The 20,962-nt window shown below is 39.8% G+C and overlaps 1 protein-coding gene across 2 annotated transcripts; it reads left to right on the top strand.

Moving 5' to 3' along the window:
* Positions 1–13,741: 13,741 nt before the first annotated feature.
* On the top strand, positions 13,742–20,284 carry CBR4 (carbonyl reductase 4). Of its 2 annotated transcripts, XM_051616493.1 has the most exons (7): positions 13,742–14,089; positions 16,279–16,420; positions 16,954–17,074; positions 17,553–17,689; positions 18,268–18,402; positions 18,673–18,773; positions 19,723–19,818. In XM_051616493.1, exons 2-6 carry the CDS (start codon positions 16,279–16,281, stop codon positions 18,723–18,725), a joined length of 588 nt encoding a protein of 195 aa, XP_051472453.1. In that variant the 5' UTR covers positions 13,742–14,089; the 3' UTR covers positions 18,726–18,773; positions 19,723–19,818. The 2 variants fall into 2 exon arrangements, with proteins under 2 accessions (XP_051472453.1, XP_051472452.1); XM_051616492.1 differs by lacking the exon at positions 18,673–18,773 and having other exon boundaries at positions 13,747–14,089; positions 19,723–20,284.
* The last annotated feature ends 678 nt before the right edge of the window (positions 20,285–20,962 follow it).

The following is a 20,962-nucleotide window of genomic DNA, read 5'->3' as shown; positions in this document are numbered from 1 at the left end:
GAATAATGACTTTCAAATTCCGTCTGAAGAACCACACTGGTTCAGGACCAACTTCCAGTGGCCCAGTTGTGCCTGCCACAACCACAATGCTATTTGGAGGTCTGTTACGTGTAAACTTAAGAAAATGGGAGGCAATATTACTAATTTGTTCTTTTTCTTATCTCTAATATTCCTTGATAAGGAAATCCATGTTAACCTGGTGCCAAATGCATATAAAATTTGACCTTAACTGCAAAACACAGCAGTACTCTTGTAATTTGGTTTCTCTGATTTGGTAGTGCTAGTGAACACTTAGATGATCCAAGAAAAATTAAATACTAAAATATAAAATTCTGTGGTTAACATTTCTCATCTGTTCTCCGCAGCAAAGGACCAGCCAGGCTTGAGCAGTAATTTCTGAGTCTGGGAAAGCTGCTGCAGTTCTCTTTGCAAAGACTGACACGCCAGCAGTGAATGTGCCAGTGGGGAATGGGTGGGAGGAGAAATATCCCTGTAATTAAAGAGATCAGTGAAACATTGTTTGGTGCAACCATGACTATTTCTTTTTTTGACACTAAGCTATCCCTTAGGAAATGATGCTAATGCTCCTCCCCCACACTAGGTCAGTGAGGTTTGTTACTGGATGTGACCAAGCATTTGGATGCCTGGGAGGTGAGGACCACAACAGAACTTGGCTAGTTACGTGGCTGTGGGGCCTCTGCGATGACAGCTACATGACCAGAGCCCCTGTGTGCAGGCATAGTCTAGGCTGATGGCAGGAACTTCTGTTGGAGCTGCACAACAGCCTCAGACAGCTGAACCAAGCTGTGAAAGATGTCTGCTCCCGCAACAGTTCCTTCTCTTCAGAGTCATGCTGATGGAAAAAGATCAATCAGTAGGATGCGTCTGCCTTTCACTGTAATATATTTATATTGGCAAGCCTTTGTTGTGTGGACTCTGTGTAAGCATGTTACTGATGGACAGGATGATGTGGGAATTTTTCCATCTGCTCTGTTAGTACTTTTGCAGATCTGTGGTGTAACAGGTTTGTTTTTAAAGACTGTGAAGTATCACACTCTTGTCGCTGACAGTAATGGCGTGTACTCACGCAGCTGTGATTTAATTAGGCTACAGCCCTGTTTTTATTGAGTGATGGCTAAATCCACCAGTACAAGGAGTATCTTCCGTAAAGTACACGAGCTAGTTTGAAGAAAAATTATCAAACATGTACTTTTGAACTTCCTGAACTCTTATCCTCACATAATGCTAGCAAAGGCTGGAAATCTTTCTGGTGGTTAGTGTGTGTCTGAAGATTGGTCTGCATGATTCTCTTTTACAGTCCTGTCAAAAGCAACATTTTTAAGGAAATTGTTCTTTTTTTCAGGGACAAATACTAGATTCTGGTCAACTTCTGGTTAATATTTTTTATTAAAAGCTTATTTGTGTATTGCATTGGCAAAAGAGAAAAAGAAAGTTCATGTTCTTATAACTAACAGCACTGTTGACAAAACTACAATAGCTTATAGCTGGCCTATGTTATCTTTTTGCTATATTTAGTAATATAATAGAATGCTTTTGGAAGAGATACTAGACACTGAAATAGTGATTCCAAATATAAAAGAGGTCCCTAAGGCCTCTTTTGTAAGGTCTTGCTTATAACTTTAAATTACTTTTTTATAGCTAGAACTAGCATGTCTAGTGGCTAATTATAATGTAGCCTCTTCTTATACCCAGCCACCTCCTCTGTCTTTCTCATATGCACCACTTAATCTTCTTGGCCTTCATTTCCTGAACTATTAAGTCCATTGGACTCTTACTAAACAAAAAAAATGCAAACAAAAATGTGCTGTTAAGCACTTCACAGAACAGGAATGGATTTAAACATTTTCTTAAATGTGTGTTGAGGTGTTTTGCTGAATCTTAAGGGTTTTTCCCTCTGGAAATAAAGCGGCATGGTTCTAGGAAGAAAGCAAGCAACACAAGAGTACTTACAAATAGAAGTTATTTATACTTTTATTATCCTGAAAAAAAAAATAAACTAAATAGACATTTCAAACCTGAAATTGATTTCTTGGGTGCTGTAAGACTTAGATGTGAGGGGAAAGTACAGCACTTTGGAGAGACTGGGAAATGTTTTCTGTTTTCTAGTTTGAGATTTAATAGTTGTGATTCACAGAATTGGCCTACAATACTCTCTCTCCCTTCTTCCCACATTGTGTATTAGTCACCGTGGCTGTGATTTGGTGTAGCCCTTTAGTGTGTGCACTACAGCTGTACTGACCTCAGCGGGAGTTTCAGGTGCTTGTGAATTTTGCTGAATCGGGGACTTTAATTATGCCTTGAACCATGCTTAAGCAAATAATCCCAGAGCCTTCACTAACTGGGTATTTTAAACAAGCCTGCTGACACAGACACTGAGAGCAGTGCATGTCCCCACTGAAAGCAAGCACAGAGCAAAGGCCTTCAGTTGTTGTAACTGGGCAGCTCAGCACATGGATCGAGTCTTGTTCCAAGAAATCCTGGCAATGCTGACCCAAAAAAACAATCTGCTTTTGCGTCTCCAGTGTTAGTCATGTGGAGTCTCCACTCACTGCTGCTAGAAAACTGCTTAAGTCTGGGATGAAAAATTTATAGATGCAGAGTTTTATAAGGGACCAAATTATTCTCTTTGAGGAAAAGAAATAAAATGCTAGGTGTAAGCTAGACACTGGATAAGGCGTCTAGTATAGGTGCATAGGTTTGGTTTTGGTGGCAGGAAAGAAATACCTTTGGTATGCTGGAGGACTACTTTCCCAAGCTGTGAAGGAAAAGCAAGTTGAATGTTACCTGGGGTGACAATTTGAACAATAAACATTCAAAAGTGGGAGATGGGAGAGGGAAATATTTTTCTAAAACAGATATGGGAAGCTCTTCAGGGCAACATGCCCAAAGGGTTGGAGGGTGTAACACTAGTGCATATGCTTTTCTTTCTTCCTTTCTTTCCTCTTTCTAAAAAGGTAAGCATTCACTTTGGGGAAAGGAAAGAGAGAACTCTGATTCTTCATCTTACAGGTAAATTGGAACTGGAAGCGTATCAGTGAGTTGGAGCACTAATTCTGGGATTGGTACTGTTGGATATCAGCTGCAAGAAGTACTGCAATAATCTGACAAAATTACTGTGCCTGGGAATTGAATGGCTGCACACTCTTAACTAAAAAGATATATGGTGACAGGATGTGGTAAAGGTATGAAAATGAAGGCAAAAGTGGAACTTGTTAATGACTGCAAAAATGATGTGCCTTTCATGTGATGTATAAAGAAAGTAGGGCCTGCAGCATTACAGTGCTTTGTCCTCCGCAGGAAGGTACATGGATGAATACTATGCCATTGGTATTTGTATGGCTGTAGTTGCCATTTATGTGTTAATGTGGGTGTTCTTGTGAAAGAACTGAAAAATGCTGTTCCAGAATAAATGGATTTTATTATAGAAAACAGAGCTATAGATGGAGCTGTGATCCAGGCTGGTGATATATTTGTTTTGCCTATAAATTCTTCTGTCAGCTTGTGTGTGCTTTGCATAATGCATATGTGTGTTATAGATAAACCTAGAAAATTCTTCTTAAAAAAATAATTATATATAAAGGCATGAGAAATGCAAACAGCAGTGTTACTGTGAGAGAGCTTTTTAGGTAAAACTGGGCTTTGTTTTGCAGTTTTCATTTATACACAAGTATAAGTCTCTCAGGTTTGGAAACACTTGGAAGGTTGATACCATCGGGTCATGTACTGTCCTGTATGTTTTTTACTTTGGACAGAGGAAGTGAACAACTGATTTACTTGCTAGGCTGATACAGTACACAGAAATGGTTAGTATTGGTGACAGCTGTGATTTCTCAGCTGGTATAAGGATCTTCAAATGTGTGCTGCTTTTTGAGTTACCATGAGTATTTACTGCATCCTGCCCTTTATAGCATATCCATTTTATCATCAAATGAATCTCTGCATGGCTGCCTTGCACACGCCAAGGGAGGCTCATTAGGAACTGATACCCAGCAAGGGCTTGTCTCGCCTTCACATAAATTTGCCAGCACAGACAGTGCACACTAATTCCACATACATGGGTTTCCTCATCCCTCAGGGAACAGTCTATCTTATCAAAAACAGAATGACCCTCTTATCAGCATAACAGATTTATTAACTTACAAGAATCTTGTTTTGAAACCTCCTGCTGTGTTTTAAGGTTCCAGATGGCAAAACACAACAGCATGGTAGCAAGGGTATTTGTTTACAGCCTCCCCCCTCACCCTTCACTGAGGGCCTTGTCTTTGCCATCATAATTTCTGTGTGACGGGTACAGAATTCTCAAAGCAAAAGGCTTCCATTTACAGCCAAACAGTGGAGTTGAGTGCCTTATTTGTTTCCCAGTATATTTATTTTCCCCTCAAATGCTTAGCAAAATAGCAAGCCTAGATTAGTTAAAGTTATGAAGGATGTTGGAACTGGATGCAGCATTACAGCCAAGATGGGTTATAAAACATTTTGCTGAGTTCTGCTGCTAAAAATAGCTATGCATTGAAGCTGAGAAAATGCAGAGGCTGGATAAGGTCAGCTGGCATAACATTACCAAGTTCTTGCAATGGAGAAAATTTACCCACTGTTAGCCCACATGTTATTAAGGAGGTGGTGTCCTGCTGTCTACTGGATGAGGCCTTACTGTTTTAATGCTTATTCCATTTGGTTTTATGTTGTACTCTTTCTGTTTATTCCCTAGGCTGTTTTCTGCAGGATTGCAGCTTGTTCTTTTCTCTTGCATCGTCATCAGGCAATGGACCAATGTGTCATAAGTAGAATTGCTTAACATGTATTTATCAGATTGTTTATTCACATGTTTAACAGCTTTTGAATGACATTACTACAGAAAACCCCCTCTGTTTTTTTTAAGCATTTGCTTCTTCCAGAAAATGGAAATCTTGCAGTTTTCAGTAAATAGCATATATCTTATTTGAAAAATTGCAGGAAATATACTTACTGTCAAACCCTTTTGTTTTGTTTTAAAATCAAGCACTATTTTTTGGAAACCCCCCCAACCTTTCCTAACCTATTTATTTCTAAATTTCCTGAGAAAAATTAATTGAGCATCTCTTCTAAGTGGAGACATGGCCTTTCTATATGGGGTTTGAGGTCTATATCTGGTAATTCAGTTTTTTTCAGGTGCAGTCCTCTTTCTACAGTAAGACCTAAAAGTGCTTCCACAGAAAAAGACAGGAAGTATAGAGCTTTCCAAAGGGCTGTGTCAATATGGGAAGTTGACAACCATTAGCCTCAACTGAAGATGGGAGAACTGACATTTGGAGGGGAAAAACTAAGTGACTTGGCAAGTCTTAAAAGAAACTTGCAGCCTGCCCCCTGAATCTCAGTTCATAAGGACATTCTTCCTCTGAGAAATGTAAGTAGCCTAATGCTGTAGCATCTCATTCCCTTGCTAGGTTTTTTTCCCCTCTTCATGCATCTTGGAAAATCAACTTGGACCATAAACTCCTGGGAACAGGAACTGTCATCCATCTTTATTCTCTGAAATGGCTGGCATGTTCTTAGTTGTAGGAAATTAAATTATAAACAGAATGTAACCACTTCCTTTTTCTTTTTTTTCTTTTTTTTTTCTTTGTACAGTCTATAAATACATTTTTCCTTTCTTTTTCTTTTTTTTTAATTTTTCAAGTGGTGATCTTCCTTAAAAACTCATATTCCAATGGATTTAATGAGTGTTTGGGAGCCAGATGGCATACCATATTTTTTTCAAAACATTTTAAAGCACATAATAGACAACTAATGTTGACAGGAGTGCTTCACTGAGGTGTCTGCAAAGCAAATGCATTACTTGTTACTATTAGAGCAGAATAATTGTTTATGAAAGACATCCTGAAATTGAATAATGATTTGATGAAGTAAACAGAAATGAATTCTGCTGTGTAAACACTGCACACTCTGCAAAAAATGTTACTCGCTTGTATAGGTTGCCTGAAATAATTATGATCTGAGTGGAAATGCATGATGGAGTGTGATATTATGCAATGATAGTCACTGAAGTCCAGATTCAGGCAATTTTGCTGGAAAAATATTCAGACTGTGGGCAATTTTATGGAAAAAGCTACAGTTGCAGACAAAATAGGTGACTTTGTTTTTCCACTAAGATGGGAAGACAAAAGCATTTTCAGCTTGTGTGTACAAGGAAAAGAGAAATACATGAAGGGTATAAGCAAATAGAAGAAGGAATAGACAGAAAAGCAATCAACTTTCCATTCTAGTTAAGACTGGCTAGTACTGCAGGTACAGCTTAAAAAGTCATACCTAAAGAACCTCTTGCTTCAGAGTCAGCAGGAGGAGAGGCCAGCTATCTGCTTTTAGGAAAAGAGCAGGGTCTTGGATAAATGCTTGGTCTGCACATACCTTATCTGGTTTAGTAGCTAAACTGTGAAAATTATGAGGGAATTACTAGCTTGAATCTTCTCAGAATATTCATTGTTTCAGTTAAGTAACTCAGAAAAGGTAATCTCCAGCTGTTAAAAAATTTCAAACATGGACACCTGTACTTAATTCCTAAATTTTATTATTTTTGTGTGTGTGTAATTTTCAGTGCCCTTCAGAACTTGTTTTTTCAGAACAGGACCCTGCTCAAGCAATGGTATGTTGGTATGTGAGTCTTGTGTCTGTTGAAAGAACTTGGGTAAGGGAGAGAGAGAGTGTTTCCTTTTCTCAGGTAAAGAGAACATGATGTGTAGAAATTCGATGAAGAGAGGCTGAACTCTGACAGAAAGGGGAGCTTGTTCACAAAAGGTTGGGGATAATCTACCACTGGAAACAGAATGTGTAGAATACAGTATTTTCTGTATGTTTGGTATAGAAACAATACAAAACCTATTTTGGAAGCCCCATTCCTGGAAGCATTCAAGGCCAGGTTGGATGGGGCATTGAGCAGCCTGGTCTAGTGTGAGGTGTCCCTGCCCATGCAGGGGAGGTTGGAACTAGGTGATCTTTAAAGTCCCTTCCAACACAAACCATTCTATGATTGTATGATTATAGAGAAGATTTAGGCAACTGAGGAAAAAAATGAAGTGTATTTACAATATAGAGGTGAATTTTTCCTGTTCTGGAAAAAAACACATTCCTGTAGCACCCTACAGCTATATCAGCCTCCATTACGTGGCTTTGAATCAGGAGAGCTGTTAATAGCCTTTGCTATTTGTGGTAAATATTGAATTGTCTTTTCTATAAAGTGAATAACTGTAAATATATATGATTAATAACAGTTCCCTTCTGGAGTTTAGGGACAGTAGCTTCTGCCATCCTGTTTCTGTAAGACACACTATTACCTGTGTGTGGTCAGGCAGGAGTGGTTACCAGACCTCTTGTGGAAGCTAGAAAAATGTTTGCCTTCTAGTAGAATCTCATCATAAACTGTGCTCTTGAAAATCAAAACCTATGAGGAAAGAATTAAATAACCTTTTGAAATAAGCTATTTATTTTATATAATCAGCAATTACTTGATCTGACATAGTCTGGCTCAAGCAATAGTTAATTCTTTCCAAGGATGATAATGGCTTCTGATAATTTTTGAAGGAAATTATTTACTGTGATAGATAAATTTTTAAATGGTGTAAGCAATCATCTAAAAATACCTCTTCTCATCTTTAATGGCCTCCTTCCTACTTCATTAAGTGAGCTGATTGGGTATTATTATGATTTACTACTTTGTTGGAAGGACATACAACAGTAAGGGCTTCTGTATGTCACAAGCAGATGAAGTCTTCAGCTGCTCATTTAAGTACTTGAGTAGGATGAAATGACAGCAAACTATTTCTGCAAGGAGATGAGATATGAGACTAGATTTATTTAGGACAATCTGGTAGACAAAATTGAATGTTGGGAATTGAGTTCTTTGAAAGCTCTCCCAAGTATTACTGTGTGTGTTTCAGGCTGCAGAATGGGTAACAGCTGTAACAAATAATGGTTTTGACAATTCCTAGAATACTGGTGAAGATAAAGGAGGTGAACAGTCTATGAGATATGAGTGTTTTTTACTACCATGGTTGCCATTTATTATGAACTGTGTGCAAAATAATTACTGGCAAATAATCAACTTAAATTTTGCCAGTGTAAGTCGTTCTGTTTAGGGTCACAGCTATTTGCAATTCTGGGGGAATGACTACATGGTCCCTTGACTTGCTGCTTTCTGCCAGTAAGTAGATGTGCTACATTAAGTTGGTATTCCTCTACTTAGTAAGTCTGGTCTTCATTAGGGCTGACCTTGCAGACATTTCCATGGTCACATAATGAACATATGCTAAAATAGGTGAGGTTGCAATAACGGTTTAATGTCTTCATTTTCCTGCTTCAAAGAGCTTTGGTCTCTTCATAAATGTTATGAATTTCAAAGTGGATATTAGGAGGAATCATAGAAGTATTTCACTTCCACCTGTATCAGGCCTGCTGTTTCCTAGGGGCTAACTGCCAGGTTTATAAAACAAACACTTTACTTGTGTAAGTCTCTAGAGATTGTCATGAGAAGGGAGGTGAAGGCTACAAAAGGCAGAATGGAGGAAGTCACAACTGCATTGATATGTGGGAAAAAACAGATAAATGATGCAAGGTCTTGATTGGACTTTTACAAATGGCATTTGTAAGTGCTGTTCCTGAGGCTACTTATTTTCTCTATTGAGTATAGTGGTTGCAATTAAAAGTAAATTGTCTCTAATAGAACAGGACGAGAGTTAATTCAGTCATGGCTATTCAAACAGTCCTGCAAAACTCTTGGATGTCACTGTACTAGACTTGTAGTGGATACTCTTAACTTACAAAATATGCAATATACAAAATTGTCAGCGGTGACTCCTGGGAGTGAGACTTGTCTGTGTTTGGTGGTGCCAGTTTTACTTGTTTTACCTTGCAGGGAGATGCTGACTGCTCCATGTGATGTTCTTTGCAGTTTTGAAAAGCTGTCTGTCTGAAAGATGCTGTACAGAGCAGTGAGTTTGCTCCCTGGATGGCTGTTTATTTCCTCCTTGTTCCCAGTTCAGTGGCCAGACCCACTGGCTTGGGACACATGAGCCAAACACTGATAGACTCTGTGGCGGTGCAGTCCTTAAATGAAGCCAGATGTACAGAGGGAAGCAAGAGATTTTGAGAGACACTGAGATTCCAGTTACCTGTCTCTTTGGTCTGAAGTCCACTGATACACAGCAGGAGTGGCTGGTGCCCATGATCCAAACAGAGCTGTGGACAGAGGCTCAAAGTGCAGGAAAGCTTCTGTTTCTTGAAGAGATTTTTATGGGGATTGCGCAGTGGTGGTTATGTTTTCTTTCAATATGTAAGGTACTGTGGGGCAGCACTGGGAATGACTTGTTTGATTCTAGCAACAGATTGAGGAGCTTCTCTTTGTTCCCTTTGTGGTGTGCCTGATTTCTCAGCAGAAGCAGCAGTTGAGCGACTGTGCTAACTTAAACAAGGCCTCGCACTGCAGTGTGAAATAATACTACTTGTAGTGGGGAAACCTGTTTAGCCAGGAGGATACGAAAACAGTAGGTAATTTGCCAAAGCCTCTGATGGCTTTATTTTGTGCTGGTTTGCTGTTTGTTGTTTTTTTTGTTTTAGAGAAAAGGCTTTTCACAGGGGTACCAGGAACACGTTTCTTAAGAGGAAAAGGTTTACCCACATATTTGTTGAAAAAATACATGTAAATTGTACAAAACTACTTCATGTTGGCATGATAAAAGTTCACTCTTACAACACAGCAGCAAATATTGCAGATTTTGGACAGTTTGGAAAAACAGAAGAAAGTGCAGTGTAAGAAAAAAAAAAAATCAAGAACACAGTTATGGTAATTGGCCACTTAAATATCTGAACTGGTGTGCTTGGGGAAAGTTTGCCAAGTTGCAAAATAGTGGGAGGAGAGAGGAGTGTTTTTCTTTCGTACAACTAGGTGATTGGCTTTTTCCTCATTAGTTCATCTCAGGCTTTGCATCACTTGCCTAGAAGGCTGAGGCCATATCAAAGATATTTGGGAATGGCAACATATAGCTTGTTAGTTACATAATTTATATATATTTTATATACATGTGTGTATAATCTGTGTGTATATATGTATATATAATTAGTAACTAGATCTAATTTTCCCAATGCAAATCAGAAGTGCACATCTGATGAAAGGAATAACTCAAGCTTGACAGGAACAAAAAGTCTCGGAAACCTAAGTGCTGACCTGCCCAGGCAAAGTAGAAAATTATGAGGAGCCCTGATAATACTGGTCCCCTATGGTCTTGAGGAGAACTCACCTAGGGCGAGCAGTGATGGTCTTTTCTATCACAGGAGGAAATGCATAGTGGTTTATTGACTGTGTGAGCTGCCACCCAGTTATCATTTGGCCTGAAAAGAAGGAAACCACCTGTTTTTAAACTCTTCACTGGCTTAATTTTGTCTGAAGTCCATGACTGCTGAATTCCAGAACAATGTCCTCATCATCAAGTTTGCTTAAGTAAAATAAGTAATTTTTTACATGCCAGTTGAAAAGCAAAATAGTTTCTTGAATGAACTGTTCCCCAAGCTCTTACATCTCTGGACATTAGCCTGTAGTGTCAGTCAAATCTCTGTGACTCACCTGGATTTTTTTGTTGTTGTTTCTAGAAACGAAAGCAATTTCAGACTGATGATTATGACACTCTTGTTCAATTGTGTGAAACTGTAGTCAGTGACCATGTTTCCATTAAGATAGATTTGGAAACAGGTTTTATTATAGCTGAGTGGTCCAGCCAGCAGGCTTTTGTTTAAAATGGGACTGAGCAGTAGGTGCAGCCAGTTCTCCAGTTGCTTTGTCCTGGGTGTTACACAAAAGCCATCTAACGCGGTAGGTATGCTTGCACAGCAGTGCAGGAGCACTCTGAAAATGCTGCCGGACCCTTGAGCAGCGTGACTCTTTCATGTGTGACTTCTGGCAGAAGTTTATGAGCCCACAGACTTGGGCACCAATGTGGTTAATGATTTGTGCTTAAGTTCCATTGTAAATCTAGCTTCAAAATCCAAACCCAATAATAATTTAAAATAGGTGATACAGGGGACCTCAGTTACAGCAGCAGCTAGTTGCCCTGTTTTGTGTCATCGTGCTTTGATGTGCATTTTATGCTTTTAGATACATTAAATATCCTGTCCAGTTTGAAGATATTATGGTTTTTCCCCTCTTAAGAGAGAAATACTTACTTGAAAGCAGAAGCTCAGTTGTGTGGAAGAATGATTGAAACATTTTAAGAAAAGAAAAAAAAAAAATTAGGAAGTGTTTTTAATGCCTGAATGCATTAGGCTTCAGGGAAGACAGCTGCATCATTTTGTATATTGTGGGCAGGTTGCAAATGTATGTGTGTATGGTCACATAGAGAGCCATACCAGAATTATTAACTTACAATTCCACATTAATAGTAATCCAGGCATAATAGTGGCTGGTATGGAACTAGCTGTTACAGATCTGGACATGATTGATGGAGCAGGTCCATCAGCTCAAGTTCATGTATCAGGTGCTGTCCCCCAAAAAGGAGAGGTACTCAGTATGACACTGGTTTCTTTCTTGGATGCCACTAGCTCATCTTGCTTTAATGGGAAGTCTGTGTGAATAAACTGGCTCAGATGAATTCTGCTTAGACTAGCTGATCTCATCATTTACCCAGGCATCCGGAGGAAAAAGGCTAATGTCACTTTGGCCAATGAATGAACACACATCTTGTTTTAAACACTCAGTTAAAAAACAAGAATTGAACAGAATCTTGTCTGAACTTTTGAAAAGGATATTTTACTTGGTCAACTATAACACAGTTCTAAAAAAAATACAGTGAAGCTCATGCTTACTCTGTGTCAGCAAAGTCCTAACAGTACAGCAAAGATCAGCTTTTCTTTAACTTCTTTAACAAGGATGGCTCAGCACTCTGGATGAAGACAGAGATCACAAATAGGTTAAAGTCATAATTCCTAATATAATTTTCACATAAAATCTGCCTGCTGCTGTCCTCTTACGATATAGTGCTCATAGTTATTCTGTCTGTAGCACACACGTCTTCAGAGAAGATGCCATATCACTAAGGACGTTATTTTCCCCTTCTGTGTTCCTTTGCTTATATGTCTTACTTGAAGAAAAAGCCATCATTTCCCCCTGTGAACCTTGATCCTTACGCTAGAGACCAGAAGTCTTGGTCTGAGACTATTCTGAGTCACAGTCTCAGCTCTCTTACTCATCACTGGGATCTCTGACTTTTCAGAATATGGCATATTCTGAAATGTTACTGGATCACAAAATCTCATTTACTCTTTTGAAAACAGGGCCAGTTTACGATATAAATATACTTGCTAAAATAAACTAATTTTGCACAACAGCTTTTCTTAAAGATTTTTTTTTTTTTTTACAAATGTTAATTTGTTTAGTAATCTAAATCTGCTTTTCCTTCTACATGTAAAGACTGATCCATTGAAAAAGAATCCTACATGAATACATGTAATGGTATTAAATTCTCTACAGCTCCCCTGGAAACATTTATAATCTGAAATCCTGAATAACTACTTTCAAGTCAAAAGCAAGAACTGTAGGAAGTTACACTCCCACTGAGCTCATTGAAGCTCCAGTGTGATTTTGACTCATTACTTTGTGGAACCTTCTAATGGTATTTTTTTAAATCTTAAATATATATATATATATATATATATATATATATATATATATATATATATATATATATATATATAAAAATCAAGAGTGTCCTCTCATCCACAATTGTGCTCAGGTTCATTCTTATTTCTCAGGTGGAAAAATGCCTTCAGGAGGTGGGACTTGGGAGTCCACAGAAACTCCTCCAGCAAATCATCAGACATGTTAATAGCATTACTGTTAAAACATAGCAGGTTTTTTGTATTAGTTTAATTGCATATAATGAAATTTTTTTTGGTTACTAAGTGGGAACTCTCACAGGTGTTTCATTACTTTGGGTTTATCCATCTTTGGTTCCAGTTGAGCTCTGCTGGTATAGTTATGCCGCACGCAAGATCTTAGGGAATTTGGAGCAAGGAAATACGAAGGGGGGAATGAGGGACAGGGCAGCGAGCAGCAGGTTAGCGAGGCAGCCTCCCGGGCCTGGCCCCAGGCCTCCCGCTCGCCCCGGCCCAGGCCTCCCGGGCCCGCCGCCCTTTCCCGCCGTCACCGGCGGCAGCGGCTCCCGCGCCAGGCGCTTCGCCCCCGCTGCGCACCCGGTGCCGCCCGCGTCCGGGCGGTTCAGACCCGGAGGAGGACAAAAAGCCTCCGGAGGGAAAGCAAGCACAAAGGCGCTGGGAAACCAGGCGCCCTGAGGTACGTTATAAAACCCGTTTTTCCTGCAGTTTCCTGGGGCCACGAGCGGCCGGGGCGGGGGGACACGCCGCCCGGCCCGGCCCGGCCCGGCCCCGCGCCTCGGGCTGCACCTCGAGTCCGGCCGCTGGGCAGGGAGCAGCGGCCCCGCCGCTGCCGCTGCTTCCGCCTCCCTCCGGCCGGCCGGCCGGGCCGCCCCCGGGCGCCGAGGCCCTCCCCGCTCCCCCCCCCGCTCCCCGGGGCGGGGCCGGTTGGCCCTCGCGGGGCGCGCGCGCGGCCGTTGCGGGCGGCGGCAGCGGGAGGGCGCGCTGGGCCGGGAGGGCGCGCTGGGCCGGGGGGGCGGGGCGGGAGCGGCGGCCCGGGCCGCGGGAGGGCGGAGGGAGCCCGGGTGTCTGCGCTTTCGCCCGAAAACGGGAGGGAGAGGAGGGGAAATAAAAGGTTTGGGGCGAGACGAGTACGGGTTGTCCGCGGGGGCGGGGGCTGGGGGCGATGTCCTGACCGGGCGGCGTGAGAGGGCTGAGCTCCGCGGCCTGCGCGGCCCGGCCGGCTCGGTGTCCCGAGTCGCCGTGGCTGGAACGTTCTCCGGCCGCCTGGGGCCGTGCGCCGTGAGGGGCTGGGTAGCGGCAGTGCCGTTTGCGGGCCCTGGTGGTCACAGGTTCAGTACTGCGTTCTGAAAGCAGAGAAGGACTCCGGAGGGCAGAGGTGGAACCGGTGCTTGTGTGTGCTGCGCGGCGACCTGGAAAAGAACCTGTCGCTCAAAAGGTGCTCGTCTTCCTTGCCTTTGGTTGACCAGGGAGTGTAGCTTTATTCGTCCTCCTTCTGCAGTATTCCCCAGGTCACACCTCTAAAGAATCTGTATGGCTCTTTTGTGCTAAAGCACAAATTGCATATTGTGGTGTTGGAAGTAGACCTTGTCCGCCTCCCGTAAATACCTAGCTGTTGCACAGGGGGCTTTCACTCTGCTTCCAGAGAATGGTAGAATCACCAAGAGCTTTTCCTTTGGAGAGAACAGGAAGGGTAGATCCATACATTTTAAAATTTTCTCCCCACAGGCAGCTGTCTGGGTCCTGTGTAGCTAAGCATGTTAAGAATTTTTTGTAAAAGAGCATATATATATATATATATATATATATATATCTGACAGCATTTATAAATAGTATAAGATGTCTCACGTGTCATTGCTTGGGGTGGAGGAGTTAGACAAGATGACTTCCAGAGGTCCTTTTTAATCTATATTATTCTGTATTTCAAATAAAAATAAGAGAGTAGGTATGGTCAGTGCTGGTAAGAACGAAGTACAGAGGAGGAAATGGAGAAAAAATCCTAGCGCAATATTGTTGCAACAATCCAAGGGACTTTGTGGCTAAGTCTATAAGAGGAGAGCAGTGGTGGTGGGGAAGGCAGACTAAGACTGATGCTAACAAATCTGTCATCTGTCATGGGTTGCCTTTAGTCTGCTAAGACCATCAGAGGTTTAGTTACTGGGGTTCAAGACCTCTTGATTAATCTCTTGCAATCTAGCTACCTAATGAAGACTGCCCAAAACTTGGTGAGGTATCACTGTCTTTTTTTATCACTAAATAATTGCTTTCGTGCAGGACGTAATTTTGTATGTATTCTTTCAAAAGGGCCACCACCTGAGAAGCAGATATTTAATCCTCTTCCAGCTCTTAGGAAGCCAATTTAAGCTTGCTAGTGGAAGTAGACACATGGGGTTACTTTCTGTTGCAGAAAAGGCTTCTCTTTCAGGCCCTGTCATAGAAGACTAAAATCAGTTTGCCATTGTATGAGTTGATGGTGTCCTTGTATGTTTGAGACTCTGTGCTTTTCTGGTTATTGCACATCAAAAAAGGTATAATAGACCTAGGTAATGCAAAGAGTGGGCTGGCAGGATTAAGAGTTTGGACAGTCTTAGTGAGATACAGGATGGCTTGCATGGGTGTAAGAGTAACTAAATAGACCCAGAAGAGGATACAGGAGGAGAGTAATGTGCAGAAGAGTAGCTTCAGAAGTTACAAACAGTAAGGGAATGGTATGAAGAGAAATGCACAGTAGTCTCTGATCAGAAAGCAAGTTAAGAACAAAAGTAAGTACTTTTTCATAAATAATGAAACTTTGTTGACTCAGGATGTTATGGAGACAAAGTTTAACTGGGTTCAAAAAGTATTTATTCATCTGTATGGAAAAGAGGTTAATTACTATTGCTTGGATTCTGGCTGTGGCTTGTCTGGAAATCCCAGAACAGCTGATTGGTTTCTAGAAATTGCAGAATAAAAGCTCGTTCTACAGAAGTTCTTTCTCTTAAACTCCTTTCTAGACATCTGAGCTAGCTAATTCACAATCATATCACATTTCAAAAAGTGTTTTTTTTTCTTCAGAGGTAGAAACAAAAAAAACCTAAGGCTAGTGGTGAAACATAGTATTATGTAGGGTAACTTAGTATAAAACTAGTGTGAATGCTGTAGTATTAGATCATGCTCAGTAATGTTTGTAATGTGGAAATCCAACACAGATACTTAAGATGGGGTGAGACCTTGAGGTTAAATTACTTTAGTACGAGTAGTGCTTACAAGAACAATAGAACTACTAGATTGGCTTTGAATAAACAGCTGTACAATATGTTATGGTCTTTAGATAGTAAAGTAACACATTTCATCAACTGGATAGGAGTTTTAACCCTAGAGTTGAAAGGCTAGGTTACATGTGTAATTTTTTTACTAGTTCAGAAATTATTAAGAACTAGCTTGCATTTGTAGAAGTGGTGTCTAATTTAGTTCAAGTATTAATTTTTTGGTGAATAAAAAAATTAACAAACCCTAATTCTGTAATCTGATGTTACAAAACGCTGCAGATTAGTACAGGCTGTGATGCTGACAATAACAGTGGTTATTCTCTGCTATATTGAATGTGAAAGTCATAGTTGAATTGCAATTTGTGAATTATTTTTGAAGATGGGCAAGGTTTGTGCCATTTTCGGAGGATCCCGAGGAATAGGAAAAGCTGTTGCAGAATTACTGGCACAGAGAGGCTGCCGCTTGGCAATTATTGCTAGAAATCTGGAAGTAGCCCAAACCACTGCACGTAATCTTGGTGGTATGTATACTGCTATGCAATACTTTCTTCATTGTCTAGTGATTAGTTAACTTTTAAAAGTACTAAGTAATAAAGTAAACCTCATTGTTTTACCTAGATTAAAATGAAATTAAAAGCTGAGAAATTTGAAAGAAAGCCATATCGGTACAATTTTCACAATACTCTTTGGGAAAGTTAAGTATTCTACAGTTTATATCTTACGGATAGAACAGGTAAGATGAAGAGAGTTGTTCAAGATCACAACAGGGTGGTAATATGAACTGAGTCATCCATGGTTCCCAACCAAGCCAGAACTGACCAGTCTGAGCTTCTGGTTTCAAAAGGCTAAATAAAAACAAGAAATTGTCATGTAACTAATCAATACAATACTTGTAAAATTATTTTTATTTAATTCTCTGGTGATAAAATGGGTTTCTCATGTTACAACTAGTCCAATGTCTATTTTAACAATTGACTTGATAAATTCTGAAGAAGGTTTATGAAGGGTATACTGTCTTTTGCTATTATCATGTTGTGCCATTACTTCATTACAGCAGGACATCTGGCACTTAGATGTGATGTATCCAGTGAACAAGAAGTCCAAAATACTTTTGAGGAGATGCAGAGGCATTTAGGTCCTATTAACTACCTGGTTAATGCAGCTGGAATCAACAGGTTAGTTATATGTTACAAGATGATATGTAACTCTAGATGACAGCATCTTCATGTAACATGGTGTGAAGGGCCTTTACATTTAGTAAGAGTATTGTTAACGAGTACAGCTGAGAACAGTATTAAGCACTCACCCAAACTTCATTCCTGATGTGAAGGTAGAATTCCAACAGGGGATATAGCTTTCACTGTAATTTCTGTTCTGAACTTATTAATTCCCCCTCTACTCCTGTTTCTTCCATTTCCCCCTGAAATGGTTCAAAACAATGTTTGATACCTATCTGCAAAGGACCCTTTGCTGCCAGAAGAATGTCTAATTTTTTTCTTGCTACGCATCATCTTTGCAGTGTCATAATTTTGAATGCTAGAATCATATAAATCCCCAATAATATTCCATGAATCAGTGGTGTTTTATTATGAATAAATGTAATCATTGGGATTGTTCAGTGAGTTCTTTTGGGTTTTTTGGTCTGTTTGTCAGGGATGGCTTGTTACTGAGAACCAAGACTGAAGATATGATAGCCCAGATTCATACTAACCTATTGGGAACAATGTTGACATGCAAAGCTGCTGTAAAAAGCATGATACAACAACAGGGAGGTGCTATTGTCAATATCGGTAAGTTGCTTGTCTAATCCAGTTGGATTCTATGCAGTAGTTTTTTGGAAAGGTTTAGCAGGTGTAACATGCTGAAATGTTGCTGATTACAATTGACTAGTTTCTTTGAATTTAGATCTCCTGTGTTTAGCATTTCTTCATTAATGCTTATGTAAAACCAGCATATTTCAGTAAAAAACACTTCAGAATTTATATTTTATTGAAAAAATAATTTTACCATTCTCTATCAGCTCTTTCAGTAGCTAAATCTACTGACAGCTAGTTATTCACTAAGAATCAAATAGGTACAGTTGGTTTCTTTTTTTTCCTCTTTGCAAAGGTATTTTTTTAGAAAGCTCTTGATTTTACACTCCTGGTGCCTTTTGGTCAACATGAATATACGGATTCCACAAAAATCACTGATAATCAAGGTATTTACTTATCCCAGCAGTAGGCTATAAAGTACATTTAGTAATATATTTTTAATTCCTTTTCTTATAATTTCATTTTCCATTCCAAATTTAAAACTAAATAATAAAGCTAGTACAAATTTTCTAATTAGTAATTGAATCTCTCCTTCTATTTGATGTTTATTTTAGGAAGTATTGTAGGACTTAAAGGCAACTCTGGTCAAAGTGTATACAGTGCTACCAAAGCAGGATTAGTTGGATTTTCACGCTCTCTTGCTAAAGAAGTGGGGAAAAGGCAAATTCGAGTCAACGTGGTTGCTCCAGGTTAGTTCCTACTTCCTTGACTCTTGCAATACATGATCAAAACTGCTGGATATTTCCTGTACCCTGAAAGTAGCTTCTATTATTTTCTTCAACTTTTGTAAGTTAATGTTTTTCAGTTTAAAGTGCAATGTGTTCTTGTACAAAACCTTTAGGATTTTAAGGGAACACTGAGAAATTTGGAACAGTGTGTCCACCTGTTACTCTATCCAGTATTACATAATAAATTTCTTTTTTGCTTGGTTCCAACTTTACATCCTGCTGTCCTTGCAGATGGGAGCATTAGAATTCATTACATACAGACAGCTACCCTCATCTCCTGCTAGAGAATGCTTATTTGTTATTAGAGAAGCATGAAGGACTACAAGAAGCTGGTATGAAAGCATCCTTGTGTATCCCTGTAGTAAAAGGAGAGGTTCTGGAAAGAAAGTTTTGCAAGGACAAGGCTGTGATTTCCTAAGACCATCTAGCCCAAGCAAACCACCACCCTTAAGAAAAATCTTTGTCTTTTCTGACTTTTTGCACTTACAGCTGTGTACTCTGCAGCTCACCTTGTCCTTGCTCTAATGCCTTTCAGACCTCTTCATGAAGCAGTTCAGCTTGCAAACTAGATGGGTAAAATACTTTTTATTGTTAGTGATTTGAACAGCTTTATGACAGGTCCAGAGCCATTGTAAAAGGGAAGAGCTGTGCAGTAGAAAGCAAAACTAGGACTTTCCATTTTGGTGGTAGCTAGAAGGCTGATCAAGTCAGCTCTTTTTGAAGCTGCAGCTTATGTGAAGAGAAGTGCAGCAGCAGGAAAACTGAATCTCAGATTGTAAAGTGTCTTTCTGATATGTCAAGAAATATTCTTACAGTGAATGCTATCTTAGAAATGATGCAAACAGTGCTGTAAATTCCAAAATATAATAGAAACACTTGCAAGCTGCAGGGGTTTCTTGCCAGAGATTTCATACTCATGTTTTTATTTAGAGTGTTTTGGTGAAATAACTATTTTGTCTTTCTGCAAAATGATGCTAAATATGGTTTTGGGACCAAATTTTAGTTACCTTTTTATTTATTTATTTTTCTTAATGGACTTCTAGAGATCAGTGCATTTTGATTGTTACATCAGTGCTTCCAAAACTGGGAGATAATTTATTGCTTAGGTTAAAAAATTGGTCTTGGCAATAAAATTATGTGGACTGACTTCTGAAACCTTGAAGAGTGGTAGCTGGCCCTGAGTCCTGGTAGTAGATTTCACTTTGGAGGATTCCAGGGAAAATACACTAGAGGAATTTAGTTGAAGATTAGGTAACTCTTCAAATATCTCTCCTCTCTTAGGCTTTATTCACACAGAGATGACTGCTCATTTGGAAGAAGATGAGTTGAAGAAAGCAATTATCCTTGGAAGATTTGGAGAGCCTCGGGAAGTTGCACAAGCTGTTGTCTTTCTCCTAGAGTCCCCTTATGTTACAGGGAGTACTCTAGTTGTAGATGGAGGTTTGCAGCTTATGACTTAAATACTACCTAGAATAAGCATCTACTTAAATGTCATTATGGGAGTATATAAAGATATAATAGTTAAAGGGAGGGGTATGGAAGTTAGTTGGAGATTGATATATGTAATTGACTTGATATTATTTAATCAGAGGAGAAATTCAGCAGCGGTGAAGTCCAGTGTGTACATTTAGCTACCTGAAGAGTCCATTTGGTATTATGAAGTCTGTGCATATAAGAATTTGAAAAAATCTGGTTTTGGTATGTTGATAGTTTTAAATAACATGCTGTATAATTTTTAAAGCACTATATTTTTTTGAAGTTATGTTTTCCAATTTGGGATAGGGTCAAGATTTTCTTTCAAATATCATGTTACACAAAAGTTAATAAAGCGCAGATATGCTTATGGCTTGGCAGGTATGATTGCATTAAGTTTTTCATCTAGGGTGAAGGTTGCAAACTGTATAATTTTTTATTCTTATCAATCCCTACAAAGTGGCAAGCAGTTGCCTTTGGTTTTTGTTTCTTTGCAGCTAGTGCTACAAAGCTAGGAGCTTCTAGATTTCCAGCATACCTAAATTGTGTTTAGGAGATTATATGTAATGTGTTTTTGTATCGACAAAACCTGCTCAGTACCATTCTTGAATGTATGTACAGCAACTCATTTAATCCGGTAGCACGTGCTATATATTGAAGGACTGTTCATTGGTCACTGGAGTTGCTAGTTCAAATGTCCAAAACTGAACAAACAAACACTCGCTGAGACCAGTTGCCCCAGAGCCATCTACATCAGTGACCGGAGCATCGGATCTTGGTGGACAGGGTGGATCAGAGCTTCCTTCAGCAGAGAAAACCCAGGTAAGAGGAGGAAGCTGCCAGGACCTGGCAACTTTCACAGTAGGGGCTGATGTGGTGCAGGCATTGCCAGGGTGATGGCCAAAGAGAGCACTGCAAGCAGCCCTTGGTGCTTTTTCTGAAATTATTTTTAAATTTTTTTCTTCCCTGAAGTGAGTTGAGTGGAGCAATCCCCTTCCTGAACTGACCATCTTGTGAGAGAGGGAGGTGAGGCATGGGTGGAGCTACA

This window comes from Apus apus, chromosome 4 (assembly GCF_020740795.1).
Source record: "Apus apus isolate bApuApu2 chromosome 4, bApuApu2.pri.cur, whole genome shotgun sequence".
NCBI classification, from domain to species: domain Eukaryota; kingdom Metazoa; phylum Chordata; class Aves; order Apodiformes; family Apodidae; genus Apus; species Apus apus.
The sequence above is the reverse complement of the archived record's forward strand: the minus strand, read 5'-3'. Positions and strand labels throughout refer to the sequence as shown.

Bases quoted from the DNA above. Each gene is read 5' to 3' on its own strand.
- CBR4 (XM_051616492.1), top strand. From the start codon at position 16,279: ATGGGCAAGGTTTGTGCCATTTTCGGAGGATCCCGAGGAATAGGAAAA. The intron at 16,421-16,953 runs GTATGTATACTG...ACTTCATTACAG, and splicing joins CACTGCACGTAATCTTGGTG to CAGGACATCTGGCACTTAGA. The intron at 18,403-19,722 runs GTTAGTTCCTAC...CTCCTCTCTTAG, and splicing joins AGTCAACGTGGTTGCTCCAG to GCTTTATTCACACAGAGATG.